Source organism: Micromesistius poutassou (genome assembly GCF_964030765.1).
Source record: "Micromesistius poutassou genome assembly, chromosome: 19".
Taxonomy (NCBI): Eukaryota; Metazoa; Chordata; class Actinopteri; order Gadiformes; family Gadidae; genus Micromesistius; species Micromesistius poutassou.
The window spans coordinates 9098381-9120138 of record NC_140289.1 but is presented as its reverse complement, the minus strand read 5'-3'; the positions used below and the strand labels follow the sequence as shown (position 1 = coordinate 9120138).

General features: G+C 46.9%; 1 protein-coding gene across 1 annotated transcript in view; it reads right to left on the bottom strand.

Moving 5' to 3' along the window:
* stxbp5a (syntaxin binding protein 5a (tomosyn)) overlaps positions 1-21758 on the bottom strand; it is a gene marked incomplete at both ends in the record, with an annotated part of 88267 nt that overhangs the window by 24053 nt on the left and 42456 nt on the right. The window contains 3 exons of the mRNA XM_084484281.1: positions 5794-5877; positions 9141-9204; positions 19458-19592. Coding sequence (XP_084340407.1) covers positions 5794-5877; positions 9141-9204; positions 19458-19592 — 283 coding nt within the window. The remainder of the gene's footprint in view (positions 1-5793; positions 5878-9140; positions 9205-19457; positions 19593-21758) is intronic.

Sequence of the window (21758 nt, the reverse complement as noted above, 5' to 3'; positions counted from 1 at the left end):
GGTTTCAGATCAACACAGTGTGCAGACTTTAGAAATACACTTTTTAGAATCCTCTTCCTCTTCTTATTAGAATAAGTATAATAATTATGCTAGAACATAACAGCATGGCTGCAAAATCATCATTTTAGTTTAAATAAACAACAGTTTGATGTACAACCACATGAGGTTCCAGACCAAGCATCAATCTTATGTTATTTACGAAGAAGGAAAGAAAGACACAAATAAACTTTTTTATGTGTCTGCCTGTTTGTTAGTTCGGTAGTTAATGTGATGTGAAAGCCTCATTGATTAAATCTTTACAGTTGCTCATACCCTTCTCTCCTCCTCCCTCCTCATCCACCTCCACCCTCTTCTCCCTTGCCCTTCAATCTTTACTCTTAACAGCCCAGCTGCTATTTCAGACCAGGCCGTTAGTGGAAGAGCTACAAATAATCAATGAAAATAAAGATACATCATCAGGCACAAGTTCTACACTGAGAGGTGCACAGACTTATTGATGCTTTTTTCATAGCCGGTAATTAAAAAAGACTTGGTGGTTGCGTCGTCCATGACTTTCTCCATCCCTCTATCATTCTCTCACTCACATACTCAAGTCCAGGCATTCAGGACCCCGCTCCCCTCTTAATCTTACCCAGAGACAATATCGGTCCTCCTGAGACATGTTAGTGGACGTAAACATTGGATGGTTTCGCCATACCATTCTTGCTTCATACTATCTTCTAGTATCACTCACAAGGCGCTTCAATCGATTGAACCGATTTTAGCCTAGCATTTAGCCTAGCCACTAGCCAATACATTTTGTATGATGTTAGGACACAAGTCTTAACCACACACACACACTAACATTGAAGGGCGTGGACTTATGCTGTAATTTCAATCATCCTATGTGGACCAGTGTAGGACTATGGAATAGGGCGAACCTGAACTAGTGCCTGATTTGAATAACAAGACACAGCCATAGGCATGGAGCAACTCATTCACTCAGTGTGACAGTTTATTGGAGAACAATGTGGCAGTGGCTAATTGGAAATTGAGCAGGGTAATTGAAACACATGGCTCTCGTCATATCAAACAATACAAATTAATACAGAACAAGGCCTAATTTTATGATTTATTATCATATCCCAGACTGGCCCTTTTATCTGAGCGCCGACGATTGGATTTATATGTACACATTTTTTGCTGGGGATTTCAGTGGATCACAGCCAGACACACCTACACACAAACACACACACACACACACACACACACACACACACACACACACACACACAGACACACAAAGAAAACAAAGTCCCTATTAGTGTAGTTTCTGCTAGCAGTATGTCACATTGTGGCACAGTGACTTCAAAGATTTGTGAGAAAAACATTAAACAGTCGTTCACAATGACTCTCCATCCTCACTTGGAGAGTCCACACACACACACACACACACACACACACACACACACACACCACACACACACATACTCAAACACTGACACACACACACACACACACACTGAAACACTAACAAAGACACACAAACACACACACACACACACACACACACCAACACACACACACACACACACACACACACACACACACACACACACACACACACACACACACCGAAGGCTTGCAGGGAATGTCAGCAGTGATTTCCATTTTTTCCTTTTCAGGAACACAGCACAATTCGAGCTAGGGCTGGATTTCTGCGTCAGTGACAGTTATTATAAAAGTTATGAAAGAAAACAAACTCCAAGGCTGTAACTGCCTAACTAATGTGGTGTGTTTCAGGATATTTCTGTTAATTGTTGAAAAGAAGAAGGAACACGAAACAGTGACACAAGTTAAGGATGACACAAAAGAAGCAGAGCGTGAAGAAGTTGGTAGGAACCTTCTGATTGGCCAGAAAGGAGACACCCATCAATCTTATAGAAACACATCATCAGTTGATTGATGTGAATGATCTCCAAACAGGAGTCCCAGGTCACCTGGCTACACTTAAATGTGATCAATGACGCCATGTATTCCTCTGCCTTTGTGTCTGCGTGTGTGCGCGCGCAGGTGTCTGTGTGTGTTTGGGTGTGTTTGTGAGAGAGAGAGAGAAAGAGAGAGAAGGAGGGGGAGTGATTATTTCACACGTTTGTAGCATAGAGTCACAAAAATTAAGTAAGAAAAAGATAAAGTTTGAGGGAAAAACTACAAAGAATTGTATAGGCCTTGAGCAACAAAAAGTTGAAGCACAAAATAAAGAATTAAGGGAGGTTAGGATATTACGACTGTACTCTAATACATTGCGCTACAAGCTACGAGCTGCGAGGTTAGACAATTCAGTGGCAATACAGTACAATACTCTTCCACATTATCAGACAGAGGGGAGACAGAGGGGAGGACTCAAAACTTGAATTGAACGAGTTGAAAGAGTGCCATAGAGACCAGAGAGTGCAGAAGAGAGAATAGCGTTGAGGAAAGGCAAATAAAAAGATGCTGAGCAATTTCAAGTCTGTGCAGGAAACGGGAAGCAGGGTTAAAAGTTTGCACGAGAAGAAAGAAACAACTTGGAGCCCAATGAAATCGGACGCTGAGAAGTTGAACTCAAAACACCCCATAGCGAATCCCATAAAAAAACACACACAAATCCACTAAGGATGACAAACTAAATGAGCAAGAGACAGAAGTGTCAAAGTCAAAGGAGGGAGAGAGAGAGAGAGAGAGAGAGAGAGAGAGAGAGAGAGAGAGAGCGAGAGAGAGAGAGAGAGAGAGAGAGAGAGAGAGAGAGAGAGAGAGAGAGAGCGAGAGAGAGAGAGAGAGAGAGAGAGAGGGAAAGGGAGGGAAAGACCTGATGAACAATGAGCAATGGGCACGAGATAATACTGGAACACCCGGAAAAAAATCACACCCCGGCTGTGAATCAACGGGCAGGACAAAAGGCTCTGAGCCAGGCTGAGTGACTTAACGTGCTGGGGAGACAATCCCATACCGCTGATCCACAGCAGAGGAGCGGATCGGATACCCAGAAGAGAGACACGCTTATAGCAACACACTGCTTTGTGTTTGACCTGGAAGTCTGGCTTCGTCATCATATAGTGATGGGAACTTCTCTGGAAATGGCGAATGGCGAAAAATGTGTGGTTGACATTTTGGATAGGTGCATGAAGCCAACATTACACTGGGCTGACGACTCTTGGAGTCCTGATGGGCTACCACTCAGTCCATCCCCATCGATGCCCCCAGGCTAGGGGGTCTGCTCATAAATAACATTGTGGCAAGGTTAGGCAGAGGTTTGGCAAACGGTTCCCTTAAAGGAAAGCGGCCCGTTTATCTGAAGCAATAAAACCAAATCAGAACCCACAGGGCCGTTACAACACTGACATAATAATCTGGAAGAAATCAACTAATATCGTGACTATACTTTGTCCGGGACACAGCCTCATTACAAACAAACAATCAAACCACACCAAACCCTCTCTATATGACCACCACTGCCACATCCACCAACCTAACAGGACACATTATAAATTAATACATTTAAAATTAATAAATTTATTAATTAATAAATTTATTAATAAATTAGACGTCCAACACAGGTTGTGTCTTCTTGCCGTAAAGGAAACAGTCCTTTTAACATTATATCTGTCACACGCTCTGCCTTTTAGTTCTCTTTAACCTGAGGTTTTGGCTCATTCTCAGCCAATTCAAAAAGCATGCGCAGAAAAGAACACTTTTCAAAGGGATATCATTAAACTGACCACAGAAGGAAAGCAGAAACACAAAAATATTGTGATGACACTTTGAACGGACCATTACTTGGACATAGCCGAGCGCACCGGACATGATATCAACTTATCTGTGGGAACGTTTGGAACTGAGAACACCCACGGACAGACATGCTGTTCACTCAGAAGCCAGTTTCCATGATTGCAGTTTCACAGCTTTCCGCAGTGTAAAATGGCCCCTTTAAACGTTTCAGGCAACAATTTGGAGAACTTCTAGCGAGCTTGAGTGAGAGGAATGCATGCAGGACCAATATACCTTACCTATGATGTTTAAACATTTATTCAGCCAATATTTCTTTCATAGACGCTGTAGTCTGGAAAACATTTTTTCTATTTTGTTTTATCGGGGTGCCTCTAGCCAATGACGGCAGCAGGAAATATCAATACAACACCAAAGACCCCCTACTACAAGTCATAACTGCAGTTCAATATTGACACATTAAAACTTTTCTTTTCTCTCTTTGTTGGCTCTGGGGCTCAGCACAAGAGTTTAGTTGTTATTTACATTGTGGAGCCTGAGAGTAGCAATTGGATTTTTTTTAATAACCTCAATAACAATGGATGACTCTCAACTGTAGGGTTCAACTGTGGCTGGAATAATCCTCTAGACTCTCTACCTCACCTCTCGGGAGGTACCAATGGTGAGGGGGAGGTACCACTGGTGTAGGGGAGGTACCACTGGTGTAGGGGAGGTACCACTGGTGTAGGGGAGGTACCACTGGAGTAGGGGAGGTACCACTGGTGTAGGGGAGGTACCACTGGTGTAGGGGAGGTACCACTGGAGTAGGGGAGGTACCGCTGGTGTAGGGGAGGTACCACTGGTGTAGGGGAGGTACCAATGGTGAGGGGGAGGTACCACTGGACCACTGGGAGCAGAGAGGGGCTCTCCCTGGGGATATTACTGGTGTCCCAGGAGGCCATTATCACATGGGATTTGAATTTGAAGAGAGGATAGCTTATCTCGGAGGGGGCAAGAAAGCAGTAGGAGAGAGAGAGAGACAGAGAGAGAGAGAGAGAGAGCGAGCAAGCGCGAGAGACAGAGAGAGAGAGGGGACTGAAATCCACAGGATTCTGATAATCTTGCCTCTTTCGTATGTGTGTGAGTTTGCGTATGAGCGTGTGTATGTGTATGAGCATATGTGTGTGTGTGTGTGTGTGTGTGTGTGTGTGTGTGTGTGTGCAAATGTGCGTGTGCATGTGTGCACGTGTGTGTTTGTGTGTGTGTGTGTGTGTGTGTGTGTGTATTCACGTATGTGTGTGCTCGTGACTGTGTGTGTGTGACCTTGTGCGTGTCTGTGCGTCCATGCCCGCACGGTGAGCACTAATGTGAGAGTAATCCCGGGCGGCTTTTCACGCGGTGCCTGCTGAATTACACATCCGCGGCCATGTAAACACGACGCGTGTGCAGTCTATGTCTGAGCGGCCTCATAAAAGACCTCCTATCTATTCCATGGAGTGTCCCCTGCCCCCCTCTCCCCCCCGCCCAGGGCTCCCATTGTATTTTTTCCTCCCTCTTCATATAGCTGTCTGCTTTTATTTTTAGTCAAGTGGCCTCAGTGAGAGTTAATAATGCCACATGACTCATGAGTCTGCGAGGAAAACAGAATAACCTTTGAGAAAATGAAGTTAACCTTTTTTCAGGTGATAAAGTGCCAAGCTCAATACGCGGGGGCGGGAGTTAACAGTTTCGGGGCGAGGGGGAAGGGAGAAGGGGAGACATGTGGTAGGAACTGGTGGTTGTGTTAGTTGTGTTTGAAGTGGCAGGGAAAATGTCCTTGCTGCTTGCCGTATCAGTGATTATCAATTGAAGTTGGCCATGTTGTTTCTTCATCGCTAAAACGATAGACACGTCAAGATTTACACTCATATCACACACACACACACACACACACACACACACACACACACACACACACACACACACACACACACACAGGTGTGATGGGAGTATTTGACGCACAGTTATAGACGTTCTTCCTCAGATCAGTGGACGGGGGGAAAGAGGGGGAGAGGAGCAGAGCTTGCCTACCTCGTCATAGGTGTAGCGGTAGTCAGCCTTCTTTGATTTCAGATCCCACATGACCAAGATCCCTGATTCATATCCAATTACGAGCTGCGGAGAGAGAGAGAGAGAGAGAGAGAGAGAGAGAGAGAGAGATGGACAGAGGGATTTATTTTCACTTCAAAGCTGCTTTTCTGGACAAGCCACCAAACAGTACATGTAAAATCAACTAAATCAGAAAAGATAGCAGGATGGAGCAGCAGAGAGAGATAGAGAGATGAGACAATGACAGGCTGTTTGACAGATACTGTAGGTAGCACAAGATGACATAGGCTGGATATAACGCTACAAAGCCTGCAGCTGGAACGGGGAGGTGGGGGAGAAGGGGTGGGGTGATGGATGTGAGTTAGGAGGGGGAGTAAATGGTGCAGAGTCCCACAGAGAGGAGAATTAAAATAAAAGATGATGGGGGGGGATGGTATTCTGTGTGCTATGAGAGTTTACCTTAAAGCCTGCAATATTATTGAAATGATTATTCATTGTATCGGGTACATTTAGACCAAACAACGTCACAGAACAGCATGGTGGGATATGCTACTGGCACGTCAGTCAAGGGGACATGGCACTCATGCATATCAATTACCCATAATAATACGAACCATTATATATTACAATTGATAATAGTAATAATAATAATGTTATTATTACCGTTTTGTTCTGCTGCTGAATATGTGCCTTCTCAGTCATAGGACTCATACACAAGCAGGTTTTCCCTTCATAGTTTGTAGGTTGAGGAAATGGATACTCAAAATGTTTTTAAAAATATATTAGGGGTGCACTATATTGACAAAATAATTGTAAGTGTAGCTGTAAATTAATATATAATTAATATCAATATAAATTTTGATATTCATAAACATACTGTATGTCAAAACCAAGTTACGGAAAAACATATCAAAGGAGATTCATAATAAGCATATGATATTAAAAAGTGTTCTTACAACACAATGGTGTACTGAATACTCTCCCTGTAGTTGATCTGGTAGCAGGGGTTCATAAATTTTTTCCGGGCGAGATTGCTCAGAGTAGGGTAGGGGTTTTAATTTCAATGTTTAAACACGGACGAAATACATCAAAGAGTTTTACCTACTCAGAGTAAAAGGTAATTAGGTAATAGACTCCAGCCATGTATTTCTTTCCTATTCCTGGTGATCCGTCCTCCAGAATAGTGCGTGTGTTTGTACTCCGCAGGCTCTTACATATTGCTAGTGAATGGAAACTTTGCACAATGTACAAACCTCCTCTTTTTGTAATGCTTATGTTTTTAATGCTAGTTAAAAAACATAAGCAACTATTTGGAACTTAAGTGGGTCGTGTTTCCAATGGCGAGTGCCCACACTGGTGTTTATAGCGCTCCATACAGCCGTGCAATAACTTCCAGCACTGCTCCAAACCTCGGCACGCATCGCGGCGGCATCCATTGCGTCCCCTTCTTTTCAGCCCAGAACACAACGCACTAAAAGCAAGTCTTCCCATGTGTGTTGTCTACGATGTGTGCCTCCCGCTTTACACTGAAGAGCTGCTGTGACCGATTCAGACCAAGTAAAGAGCCTATCCCTAAGACACTGACTTCCTCCATACGGTCCTTACGTGATGTGTGCATTGTGATTTGAGGCATTATTCAAATAAAATATGAGTTTTCACATATTCACCCGTTTCAGAAATGAAATGGGAAAGGTCAACTAAATGTCTAACACTAACAGCCCTATTCTGAAATGTAAGATGGTGGCACAGTGCCATTATGATATTCTTTCTCTCTCTCTCTGTAAGTTCAGTGCAGAGCCGATGGCTGGAGCTTGGCCTTGTCCAGCTCCACCTCTGGGTTCAGCCGCACTGGCCAATGAAATTGTATCATTATACAGAAGTTTCAAGCAAGGCTCTGAATACTCAAAAACAACCAAGCCACACAGTCAGCAGACTCTGTAGTGCACCCCTAGACTGAATACATACATTCTGACGAGGTGGCCAGGTCTATGTGTGTGTACGTGTGCTTGCAGGTTGTGGGAGGAGCCAGGGACTCAGTAAAAAGGAAACACTTTGGTCAGGTGTTCCTGGTCCTCCTGGTCATTTACCCCCAAGAATCCACATTGTGTCGCTCTTAGTCTTCCATTTAAAACTAATTATTTTGGGCTTAATCTTAAGAAAAAGAAAATCCATCCCGATCTCATCCCCTCACCACCCCTGGTAACCGTAGACCCTCTCACCGTCCACGCACAATGTAAAGTCAGGGCTGCTCCATCTTTAAATTAAATTCACATTTAGATCTCATCTCTCGTCCTCCTATTGGCTGTTGCCTTTCAGTCGGGTCGTGGTGATATGCTAAATAAACTGCTTTCAATTCTGATATGAAATGATCCCCGCAAAAAAAACAAACAGGAGAAGGGCGATGAGTTATTCCACTGAAGTAGCACATTTTCTTTTCTCCAAGGATAAAGTGGTGTGCTGAAAAAGCATAATAGAATAATGTGGTGCAGGGCGGGGGGGCTATAAAAGAGATAACACCACTTGGCAGGGACTTCTGGACACCAGGGCAGAGATATGAAGAGCGAGTGTGAAATCATCTGGGGTTATGGGTAATTTAATTTACATGAGGCCACGATGACACGTGTCAATCATAACACGTTGTAATGTGTTCAACAAGGAGCTAGTGTCGGTAACACTAACCGCATCTGAGTCCACGCCTGTTTGTGTGTGTGTGTGTGTGTGTGTGTGTGTGTGTGTGTGTGTGTGTGTGTGTGTGTACAAGATAAAGAGGGAGCGGGAACAAAATATAGAGACATAAATAGATATAGGGTAGAGATCAAGCAAATATGAAAGAAAGGAGCAGGGTTGAAAGAGAAGGGAGGGAGGGGGAGAGAGGGAGGGAGGGAGGGAGGGAGGGAGAGAGAGAGGGAGGGAGAGAGGGAGGGATGGAGGGAGGGAGGGAGGGAGAGAGGGGGTAGGGAGGGAGGGAGGGAGAGAGGGAGGGAGAGAGAGAGAGAGAGAGAGAGAGAGAGAGAGAGAGAGAGAGAGGGAGGGAGGGAGGGAGGGGGAGATAGAGAAGGAGGGAGGGAGGGAGGGAGGGAGGGAGGGAGGGGGAGATAGAGAAGGAGGGAGAGAGGGAGGGAGGGAGAGAGGGAGGGAGGGAGGGAGGGAGAGAGGGGGGAGGGAGGGAGGGGGAGATAGAGAGGGAAGGAGAGAGGGGGGGGGGAGGGGCAGAGAGAGAGGGAGGGAGAGAGGGAGGGAGGGAGGGAGGAGGGAGGGAGGGAGGAAGAGAGACAGAGAGAGCGAGAGGGAGCGAGAGATTGTTTATGTTTGTATGTTTATGTTTGTACCTTTCCCTCATCCATTGGGTTGTCGCTGATGTGCACCACCGGTCCCGGGTGGGCCTTGGACGATCTGGAGAGAGAGAGAGAGAGAGAGAGAGAGAGAGAGAGAGAGAGAGAGAGAGAGAGAGAGAGAGAAAGAGAGATGGACAGAGGGATTTATTTTCACTTCAAAGCTGCTTTTCTGGACAAGCCACCAAACGGTACATGGAAAATCAACAAGGGCCCCATCGGGACAAGCAGATATCAGAGGGGAAATATCAGAGCAGTGCCAGGAGGGAGGGAGGCCGACAGGGAGAGAGAGCGAGAGAGGTCAGAATACAGGGGGTTCTTTTTTGAAGGCTCAGAGCAAGGTGTGCTGGGTCCAGCAGTCTGGCCAGAGACTTTAAGGGAGACAGGCTGCTGAATGACAGAAGCTCCTCTCTGTAGGCCTGTGATGGATGTCTCTGTCATCAAGGCTGTGCTGCTGTCCCCTTTGGCCTTAACCGTGTGTGTGTGTGTGTGTGTGTGTGTGTGTGTGTGTGTGTGTGTGTGTGCGCACATACACTCATGCATGTTATGTAGTACACATGTTGGTGCCAGTTTGTTTATGTCTATGTCGTAGCCATGTGCCTGCATTTGCGTGTCTATGTAAAATAAATAATTTCCTTATCCTTTCTGTGTGTGGATTAACATGAGTGTGTTAACACGGGTGGCGCCAGGATTGGGAACCCCTGCTGCTTTAAATGCAGCACATTATTTTCATATTTTCACAGCATCATTGCCATGCATTTAAAAAAAAAGAGAGATTTGAACCGCACAAATTAAAATCCCATCTTTGAAATGCCATAGAGCAACCCACTCATCCGCCGCTCCAGAAATTAAACGATTCTTCTCTCGGATCGTTCCATTATGTAAGGAACGATATTGCATTCAGAGAAAATCTTTTCAAGGGAAGGCAGGAAGTACATATGCCTGTGAGGCAGCCTTAAAACGCTTTCCATGGCAACACACAACAGTGGGCATGTGCTGAGACGGTGCAGCCCCCTCCTCAGCACACCCACACACCCACACACCCACACACCCACACACCCACTGTTTCTGCCTTTCCAGCTTAGTCATACATGTCTGTGTGCATCTCTCAGGAGGACCGCCACATCCTCCCACAGGGGGAGGCCTCTCGGCCGCCCGAGAGGGTGCTGTTGTTTGTTAGCATGCGCGTGTGAGTGAAAATGTGCGCACACGTGCCTGTGTGTGCGTGCGTGTTTCGAGTGTGTGTTTGTGTGTATTTGTGTATGTGTTTTTGCGTGGCCGTGTGTGTGTGTGTGTGTGCCTGCGTGTCCATCTGTGCGTGCATGTGTGTGTGTGTGTGCGTCCGTCTGTACATGTGTGTTTGTGTGTGTGTGTGTGTGTGTGTGTGCGTCCGTCTGTACATGTGTGTTTTTGTGTGTGTGTGTGTGCCTACGTGTGTGTCCGTCCGTGTGTGTGTGTGTGTGTGTGTGTGTGTGTGTGTGTGTGTGTTCATGCCTGTGTGTGTGTGTGTGTGTGTGTGTGTGTGTGTGTGTGTGTGTGTGTGAAAGAGTGTGTGTATTAGAAGGTAGTAGTTTGTTAGAGGGTAGATATGCGGTCAGTCAGTTGCCTCTATATTTAGATCAGTGGTGGAGTCTTGTTACCTAAGCTGTGGCTGCTGCAGATAGGAACTGCCATAACATCTCATCCTCCTCTTCTCTGTCTGACTCTGAACAGCACAATGTCTGAACAAACACAACAGCCATATACACGAACACACACACAAAACCAACACACAAACGCACACACACACACACACACACACATGCACACATACAAACAAACACGTGCACACTAATTATGCGCGCACTTAGGCGGACACATACACACCCACACATGCACACGCACACACAAATGATGCACACGCTGTGATTTGACAATGAATGGTTACACTTACATGAACACGGTACCGATACATGGACATGAATGAAAGGAATTCAATATTTGGTTTGGGTATAAACCCACATGAAACCCATTATGACGTAAAACATATAGAAGCGCAGATTAAGATGAAGACACATACTACAACCCCATGAATACAAATCCTAATACACATTAATTAAAGGTGCACATGCTAAAGTTACCACTTTCCATGATCTGGTGTATGTTTATACATAATTTGCAAAACGACTTAATGACCAGCCCGTTCTACAACGTAAATGTCATACATTTCCCATGGACTAATTCACAAAAACAGATACAGCTTCAGGGCAGGAGAACAGGATCGCCATGGCAACAGAGGCAGGATGGTTGCAGAAAAGCTTCCGAAATCATGGGTTACTCTCTCTGCTGCATCATGCACATAAAACAAATCGACAAAAATTGAAAAAACTCATGCACTCACTCGCGCCAAGCATGCATCACACACGCACGCGCATGCACACACGCACACGCCAACACAGACACACACACGCACATGCCCATATAAATAATAAATATGTAAACTTCCCTACTGTAAGCTGTTAAAATATATGTCCCTTGGCGCATCAGGGGACATATATTATCAGTTCTCAGTGATAAACCTTCATCATACCATACTCTACGATCAATATAAAACACTCTATTCTCTGAATCATTTGGTGCACACACAGACACACACACACACACATACACACACACACGCATACAGCAAAGCACCGACCGAAAGCCGCACGCACACCTACAGAGAGACACACACACACACACACATACACACACACACACACAGATGACGACGGGCGTTGGGGGGACTAAGGGAGCATGTGATCTGTGAGTCGTGTTGAAGATAACACTTCATTAAGCTCGCTGGGACCCCCCGCAGCGGGCAGGAGAGCACGACATGGAGGCCCCTTGGAACCAGAAACAGGGGCCATGCATAATGCCCATGTGAGAATACCAACATTTGCATATCGGTGTGACTCACAGAGAAGACGTTGTTCCTGAGCAGGCAGGCATGTACGACTAAGGCGGAACACACATCAACACCTATAGAAGTCATTCGTTTTAATATGTAGCTGCTTTTTATTGCCGTGACCATATATTATAGACTTCATATTTGAAGTAGCTCTTATGTGTAGTTTTAATGGTTATGTTGATAAAGAGAGAATCTTACATTAAATGCCTGCTCTGGCATTTGGTTTTACCTACAGAATAATGAACTATTAACATATTTCAGCATATGAATGCAGACAATGCAGAAAGTACAAAGATTTGGTATCAGAAGCTCTCTGGTTTTCCTTTGTTATTGACCAATCACGTTTGAGCATGCAGGTGGCACGTTTGAGCGAGATGGATGCAGGGCAGATCAGTGTGGAGAGCAATAATCCCGGAATCAGCTATCGTCTAACGATGATTCAGCTTTTTATTAGATGTGATATCCGCTCCTAAAAATTAGCTTGAATGTCGTAGGGTCCTGAAACACCTACAAAACATCTCGGAAACAAAGACCGCCGCATGGAAGAGGAAGTCCTGGTCCGGATATCACTTATCCGTTATCAGTTGCCTACCGAACAATAGAATTGCAGCCATTCTGCTGTTCTCAATAATTAAATCCCATTATTATGTGGTTTTATTCATATTAATAATAATAATAATAATAATAATAATAATAATAACAACAAAAGGCCCTATTCAAAATGGTTGATATATTACACAAGTGATTATACTCACATTCAAACACACACACACACACACACACACACACAGTGAAGCAGAGAACAGCTGGTATCACAACAGATGACAGACAGCTGAGACGCAATCGCCATGACAATGTCACCTCGGCAACACTACTTTAACACCCCGCCCCTGCATCATGCCAATGCAGTAGGTGTCCTCGTGTGTGTGTGTGTGTGTGTGTGTGTGTGTGTGTGTGTGTGTGTGTGAGAGTGTGTGTGAGAGTGTGAGAGAGAGAGAGAGAGAGAGAGAGAGAGAGAGAGAGAGTGTGTGTCCTTGTGTGTGTGTGTGTCCTTGTGTGTGAGTGTGTGTGTGTGTGTGTGTGTGTGTGTTTGTGTTTACCCATACATGCATGAGTACAAGTGTGTATACACATGTGAGCGTATTGAGAGCAGGTGATAATCATATTCATGGGAGCTTTGTCCCCTCCCCACCCGCAGCCATGCTGCAGCACCTGAGCCCAGGTCTGCTGTAGCTGCTGGACCCCAGATGGGCCCCCTACCTCCAGTCTGACGGTATGTGTGTGTGTGTGTGTGTGTGTGTGTGTGTGTGTGTGTGTGTGTGTGTGTGTATGTGTGTGTGTGTATGTGTGTGTAAAGTGGTCTATAAAGAAAGGGCTCACATGGGACTACGTTCACGTTGACAGGTCGCTACCAAGATCTTCTCCATGTACTGGCGTAAGGTGACGTAATGGGTCTGTATGAATTAGGGATGCACGATAACTTTTTTTTTTAAACCGATGCCGATAACCAATAACTTTCAGCTCCTAAAGGCAGATACCGATACCGATAACCGATAACGCACACACATATACATATATATGATCATGACCTAAGATCATGACATTGTCGTGCAGACATCAGTAGAATCAACGGGGGGTTTAGGGGGGCTGGCTTGCAAGGGGCGGGATATGACAGGATATGACAGGTTCACAGTATGGCCCCTGTCACTCAGGTGTGTTTTGGTCTGACCGCAGACAGCAACAGAGGCAGAATGGGCAGAACTCATCGCGATCATCTTAAATGTTGCTGCAGCGATGCATCATATATTCCGTTGCATCCACAACATCCGCATCAATCGATGAAAGATTGGAGCATGAGTTACAGACAAATAGAAGAAACAACGAATAAGAAAGGCGTCACGAACGACTGCGTTACCGGAAGATGAGAGCGTCTTCTTTTGCTTCATTTCACATCTAACAAACACTGGGACAAATGTAGTTGATATCTGTGTTTAACTGAGAAAACAGGGAGTCGAAGGCCGGGACCCTATAATGTTCAGCTAACTGTTGTCAATATAAGTTGTGTGTAATAAATGTTACGAGAGTAGCGTATTATGTGTGTGCACGGGAATGGCAGTGTGTGTGTGAGTGAGTGGACGAGTGAGGAGAGCGAGCGGTAGCGTGTGTCAGTTTAGTGAAGTAACGAACGAGTTAGGTTGTGTCTGTGCAAACGTGTATTGTAACGTTAGTGAAACTAAGAATAAAATACCCAACCTGCCAATCATCGGCGGCTGCTTCATTCCGACCATATTCCGACCTATAACCAGACCCACTGCATGAACTCATGTATTGTAATTGATTGTATGATGTGTACTTTTAGGGTTACGATAAGACCTTTAATTTAGCGTTAGTGGGAGTGGGGCACTGAAATGATATAGGCTATGTTATCGGGGCTATTTGTCATGATATCGGACTTATCGGAATGACGTAATAATTTCTGTTATCGGCCCGATAATTATCGTGCACCCCTAGTATTAATCTCACGTGCACTATGGTGCTTGACTGATTGCGTTCCAGTCATTAGTCAAACCCATTAGTTGCTCCTCTCTGACCATTTGTGTTCACAGGAACATAAACAAGAGTGCGAGCTAGAAATTATTCACACAAAGTCATTTTTTAACAGAATCGCCCCAGAATTAAGATTTGAACGATTTGCAATTTCCTGTGCACACACACACACACTGATGTTGATGTGTGCGGTTATCATGAAAATAACATGTCGTGGACGCAAACCCTTCAACACAACAACAACGTACGCACACACTCACACACAACAGCATATCACAGCAACGAAAAATGCAAAAATGCACGTACCGGCAAAGAGGCACACAGACAGCCAAACACAAGTGTCTACCAAATATGTAAATACACATCACAAAAGGCCACATTTACAAGCGTTTGCCATAGCTCCAGGGACTGTGGAGCTGGGAGTGGAAGAGGAGGAGATGGCTGCAGAGATAAGGGGGTGTCAACACACATCCAGGCCCAGGCTGGGCGGCTGCCTACACTCCCTGCACTCTGCAGTGGACATGGGGTAGAATACTTAGTGACTTGGAGATAAACAGACTCGCCCAGAGCCGTGATTGATTTAGCTAAGCTACTATCTTCTAATAACTCCATTTGACTTAACCTGCGTTTCTGCCCTGTTACATGCTACCAGGCACCTAACACTCCTTACCACCCCCCCTGGAAGGTTGACTTGATATATGTACAACGTCATCTATATGTTGCATGTATATTCTCATACAGATATATACTCCACACAAACATCTAAACATGTGTTGTCACACACTCACACACACACACACATTCAGGGAATCTAAAGTCAGTTTTCTCTTAACTAACCTCAGTGCTGTCTCTTTTCAGTTAGGGGAAGTGCACACACACGCACACACACACACACACACACACACACACACACACACACACACACACACACACACACGCACACACACAAAGGCACTCAGACACTCACGGGTCAGTGCACAGTGCTCACCGGAGCTCATCTATCACTATAAACGTTACCATGACACAGACACTCCGCCGCAACGTGACCTTCACCTTCACACACAATGGGTGGGGGGGGGGTTACATGTTAGCTTCCTGTTTCTACTGAACACATTACTAAGGCTGTGACCTGGTTTGGGGTGGCTGTTTCTCAAGTCGCTGTAGCCCTATTCAACGTGAAGAAGCTCAAACTCTATAGACAGCCCCCTATTTTACCACCAGGTGTGGTAGGCTGATGAATGCATCACACATCTGGGTGGATGCTATCACAACAGGACCCCTTAATAGAGTGCAGGGCTGTAGTCGAGACCACCTCGGTCGAGTCCAAGTCGAATTGAGTCATTGGTTCATTCAAGGGCGATCCACGACCAAGACCAGCGGGGGTTTGAGGGACCAAGACTGTGGGGGAGGGGGGGGGGGGGGGGGGGGGGGGGGGAGAACGACAATGCAAAAATATGAGTCCGACTGGAGACCAAAAGGCTATCATTATATTGATTTCCTAAATCAGAAAAGGAAGGTCTTCAAAGGAATACTGCGGCATGTGCAGGTCTGCCGTGGCCCACACTGATCTAGGCGAGTCGCCCGTAGCGCTGGCCGCAGCGTGGTCCGTGTGGAGCTCCATGCGCCGGCCCTTTCCACTAGAGCAGCTTTGGCACGTGGGCACATGAGTCATGCTCACATACAGAGGATCGGAGCAGGCTATGCCCGGGGTCCCTAGCACGCCACACACATAGCCTGGCCAACAACATACCATGCCCAGCCCCCCACCGCACCCCCCCACCCCCGCCCTTCCCCCCTTTACCCAGGCCTGCTAGATCTGGCTGACACTCCCGTGGTCCATTCTCTGTGCCGCCACTCACAGAGCAGCAGAAAGGAAGGGAATAGAGCAGAGAACCACAGTAGAGGAGAATGGAATTGTAATTATTTAATAGAATAAAGCAGATGTGTGGGAAGAGGAAATGATGGTCTCCTCAAGTGATAGTCAGCGCCCTGTGTGCTGAGCCAGCCCACCCCGCCCTGTGTGTGTGTGTGTGTGTCATTTGCATTTGCATGTGTGTACATGTGTTGTGCATGCACACCCTTTTTGTATACACACACACACACACACACACACACACACACACACACACACACACAAACACACACAGAGACACATGTGCGCGCGGTCTGAATTGGTGTGAGTGATTCCTATTGTTGTCCCATTCTCTGATCCACCCACTCCCTCTGATGACAGCATCAAACACACACAATAGCAGAGAGGTAGGCTGAGCCGGCTGGACGGCGGCCATGCTATCTGCCAACCTGGCAGAGAGAGCATGGTGGAGAGATGGGGAGAGGGAGAGACAGAGAGACACTGAGATACAGAGAGAGAGAGACTGGTGAAGAGGAAGACCTGGTGCCTCTCTGATGCCATTCAAAGAATGCCACAGACAGACAGACACAAACACACACACACACACACACAAATGCATGCATGAACGCACACATACACATGCACACACACACACACACACACACACACACACACACAGTGATTGTGTATGGTAGCGGGCACACTGACAAATTGTCACACAGTCGCATAGTCACACAGTCAGTCAGACACACAAACTGATATATATACCCCCCCCCTCCCCCCACACACACACACACACACAGATACACCCACATGCAGGGATACACAGAGAGCGTCTGTAACAAATCTGAGAATCGATTCGTGGCCTGGTAGCCAACTGTAAGACCCAATTTCCTAGCGCATTAGCATGTGGCTGTGGAAGGCTGAACAAAAAGATATGGAAAAACCAATTTCCCCAACCAAAGGAAAAACCCCACACGGTAACATCTAGAACGTGGAGAGGGGGGAAGTGGAGCACAACATCACACATCAAAACAAGATGGTGGTGTAGCCCCAGCCTTGTAGAGGGCCAGTTTACCACTGAGATAGATAATGAGAGAGAGAGAGAGCGAGCGAGCGAGCGAGCGAGCGAGCGAGAGAGAGAGAGAGAGAGAGAGAGAGAGAGAGAGAGAGAGAGAGAGAGAGATCAGTACAACCTTGGGAATCGAGGCCACACAAACACCACTGGAACCTATAGTTCTGTTATATTATCATTGTTGTTTTATCATTTATTATCCTCACCATCGTCATCATCATCACCATCATCACCATCATCATAAGTAGCAGAAATAGTCGTAGTATGACAGTTGACTGACAAACAAGGTTTATACACATTTTTTAGGTCTCTCTATTTCGTTTTCGTCTTTTACAATTTAAAAGAACAAAGAATACCGGATTTCATTTCAGTTTTGAAACCATTTCTACCGACGGATCCGGCAGGACTTTGAAGGAGAGGCAGCAGTGCCTCAAAGCTTTATCCGTTTTGAGACAGGCTTGTACATGCATTATTATATCACAACTCAGCCTCAACTGGAGCGACCCCAGAGCACTTCCCAGTGTGTGTACACATGTCCCGAGCCTCCATATCCTGTTTTATGTCTCATAATGTAATCTCTCCTGCTCTCCTCGTGTGCCGGCGCTGCCTGCTCTCCGTTAAACCGCCGCGTCAACCTCTCCATCTGGCTGTTTCTACACACACCCTCTGGCGGGCTCTTCTGTTGTGCTGCCTGCATTTACCCACTGTCATCCCTCTATTCCTGTCCGCTGTCACATCTCCTCCTCCTGCACATCCCTGTCCCCGGGCTCCCTCCACCCTGCTCTTATCTACTCTCCTCCTCGCCTTCCTTCTCCTGTTCTTTCCTCCCCTCTCTTCCTGCGTCCTTTCCCCTTCCCTCTTCACCTCGAGTCTATCTACTCTCCTCTCCTGACCTCAAATATTTCTCCTCTCCTCACACATCCCGTCCCCTGCTTAACTCGTACTCCTCACATTTCCTTTTCTTTCCTCTCCTCTCCTCCTCTTCCCTTTCCTCTCCTAATATTGAGTGTCTCTCTCTCTCTCTCTCTCTCTCTCTGTCTCTCCCTATCCCTCTTTCTCTCTCTCTTTAGACAGGACGTCTGTCTGCATGTACCATATACACTGATCCCTGCTGACACCTGAGTGCGCGCGCACACACACACACACACACACACACACACACACACACACACACACACACTCCTGGTGGGGAAGGTGTGCAGCAAAATGCTCGGGTGAATAATTTAAGTCTCTACAGCAGGGAGCCAAAATGGAGCCTGTCAAAGTCTGACAGATACAGCGAGAGAGAGGGGTGAAGAGACGGCAAGGGAAAGGGAGAGAGAGAGGCAGAGAGCCCCATTGAGAGGATATAACCGGACTAATGACTCTGTTCTGATCTCTCTTGCCTTTAAACTACCATAACGCTGTCAGGACTGAGGGCAAGGAAAGTACTGAGGGCAAGTAGTACAATAGTCCTAAGCTCGAAACACACACATGAATGCAGACACACACACACACACACACTCATGTTCAGGTGCACATGTACAGACCCACATACGCACACACACACAACCCGAAGGTACACACGAGATACGATTACAATTGAAAGACATCAAACATGGAGTGAGAGACACACACAAAGACCAGAACCACCAGGTTACTGAGCGGCATGGCCCACGGCACCCGACAGACTTCCCTGCAGCTGACGTGAACAATGTGGGAGTCAAACACACACACACACACACACACACACACACACACACACAGACACACAATCAGTCTGTCATGGTGGCGAAAAACAACTCATGCTAGCAAAGCTGCTAAATGGTGAACCAGGAGGGGACCACGGATGTAGCCATTGTAGAGTTTGGGATGTGTGTGTGTGTGTGTGTGTGTGTGTGTGTGTGTGTGTGCAGGTGGGGGACCACTCACAGTTCGATGGCTTTATTCCACATGATGACGTAGCCTGAGAGCGTGAAGGACTCCACGTTGACGATGTGGATGTTGCCCCGTTCCGTGCCGATGTACAAGAACTTGCTCTGGAAGGGCAGGTGGCAGAAGGTTATCCTGGACGAGAGACATGGAGGGGAAACAAAGAGAAAGAGCAATGAGGATCAAACGGTCGCCAGAGAGAGGGGGGGGGGTTCAGGGTAAAAGGGGTTAAACCCTTTTACCCGCACCGGTGGGTGCGGGTTGGTTCCGTATGCAAATGTGCGGCACGGTTCACGTTTCAACCGCCAAAAGTGGAGCGGGGTCCGGACTGAGCCGCGACGAGCCGTACTCGTCTCGCACTAGTTCAAGCTACACACGCCATCCATTGATTGGTCGACAGAAGCATCGCTTCCCTGCGACAGGGGGATAATAACAAACAAACACAGTACCCGCGAGGTACGGCGAGATCTTCGTTTATTGAAGAAAAAGTTTGACTTCTTGGACGTCCTACATTGTTGCTCTTTGTTCATTGTGTCACATTCTTCTTTGCCCTTTGATTTATTAGCAGGCTACACTGTGTCAGGCTGCTATGATGTCACGATGCTTACGGAGCTGCCACAGCTATGGCTGTCCGGCTTGAACCCGCCCTACCATAAGGGTACTGGCGGCGGTGGACACCGTAACTGAGCTCACTACTGGGCTGAGGCGTGCTGGGCATAAGCGCACCCGCCGGTGGAAACGTGCGCGCGCGAGAGAGAGAGAGAGAGAGAGAGAGAGAGAGAGAGAGAGAGAGAGAGAGAGAGCGAGACACACACACACACAGAGATAGGATAGACCTATCGCCAGAGAGTGATAGTGAATTGGTTAAGAGAGAGAGAGAGAGACAGAGAGAGAGAGAGAGGCTGCGACCCTTGACTCATTATGACAAGGGACAAATAAAACCTAATGCCTCTCTCGAACCCAGGGGAGCAGGAGGAAGAGGAGGTGAAGAGAGGGATTGATGGTGATGGTGGTGGTGATGGAGCGGAAGAGGGGGGGTTGCCATTTATTCTGTTATCCATCCATCAGGACATTGTTTGATAAGGGGTTAACCCCCCCAAACCCCCTCAGCCCCTCACTCCCCACATCCATTCAACCGCTGTCGTTCTCTCTTTGATCATTCTCCCCCCTTTGGCCCATCGCTCATCCGTCCATCCGGAGAGAACCACAACAAGGAGACCGAGCAGGAGAATGGAGTGCTAGACATTAGCGACGGCCATGATTCAAATGATAATGGTGGCGCCTCACCACCGCTCCGCACCAAGGTCAACCCGCACTGCCACTCGCCATCCGACCCTCCCCCCACCACCGCCGGTACACACTGTTATACCAAACATCACACCCCCATCATGGTTTGAAGAACAAGGTCAAACCTCACACACACACACATACACACACACACACACACACACACTACAAGACGGATTTCCACGTCGCTACCCCTCACAAGCTATAAACATTTCTTCCCTTACACTTTCCCTTCTCAGAACCGATCTCAACACACACACATACACACCACACAATTCTCTCTCTCTCTCCTTTCTCTCTCTCTCTCTCTCTCTCTCTCTCTCTGCGTGTATCTCACCATCTTGCTGCAGGGCGGTAGTTAGTGTTTGAGCTTCTACTGTCAGAGAAACAGACACACACACCACCGCACACACGCTCATGCACACACACACACACACACACACACACACACACACACACACACACACACACACACACACACACACACACACACACACACACACACACACACACACACACACACACACACACACACAGCCTCTCTCCTCCTGGCCCAGTATGCTGCAGTGCCACATGCATTTATTCATGTGAGGAGGGGTCAGTGAAGCGGTGCATCAATCTGGAGCCACACAGGCCACATGCAGACAGACACACAGGTGGACACACACACACACACACACGCACATGAATTCACAAGGTAACAAACCACAGGTCCAAAGAAGTTCGACAGATAGAAGAGCTGTCCCTCAACCTAGCTTCCTGAATGATAATGTGGGGGAAATGGAGGTTAAAACGTGACTGGACGACAATTGCATCTTTTCTTCACCCGGTTTAGCCCGCCACATCCACCCTAATGACACGCGTCGCTAACCTCGTTAATCGTCAGCCAATGCGATCGCAGCACGGATGTGAAGCGTGTGAAGGTTCTGAATGAGAACCGCAACCACTTGATCTGTGTAACCAATACTACCCCGCCTCCCCCCACCTGACTCCTACCTCAGGCTAACTGTAGGA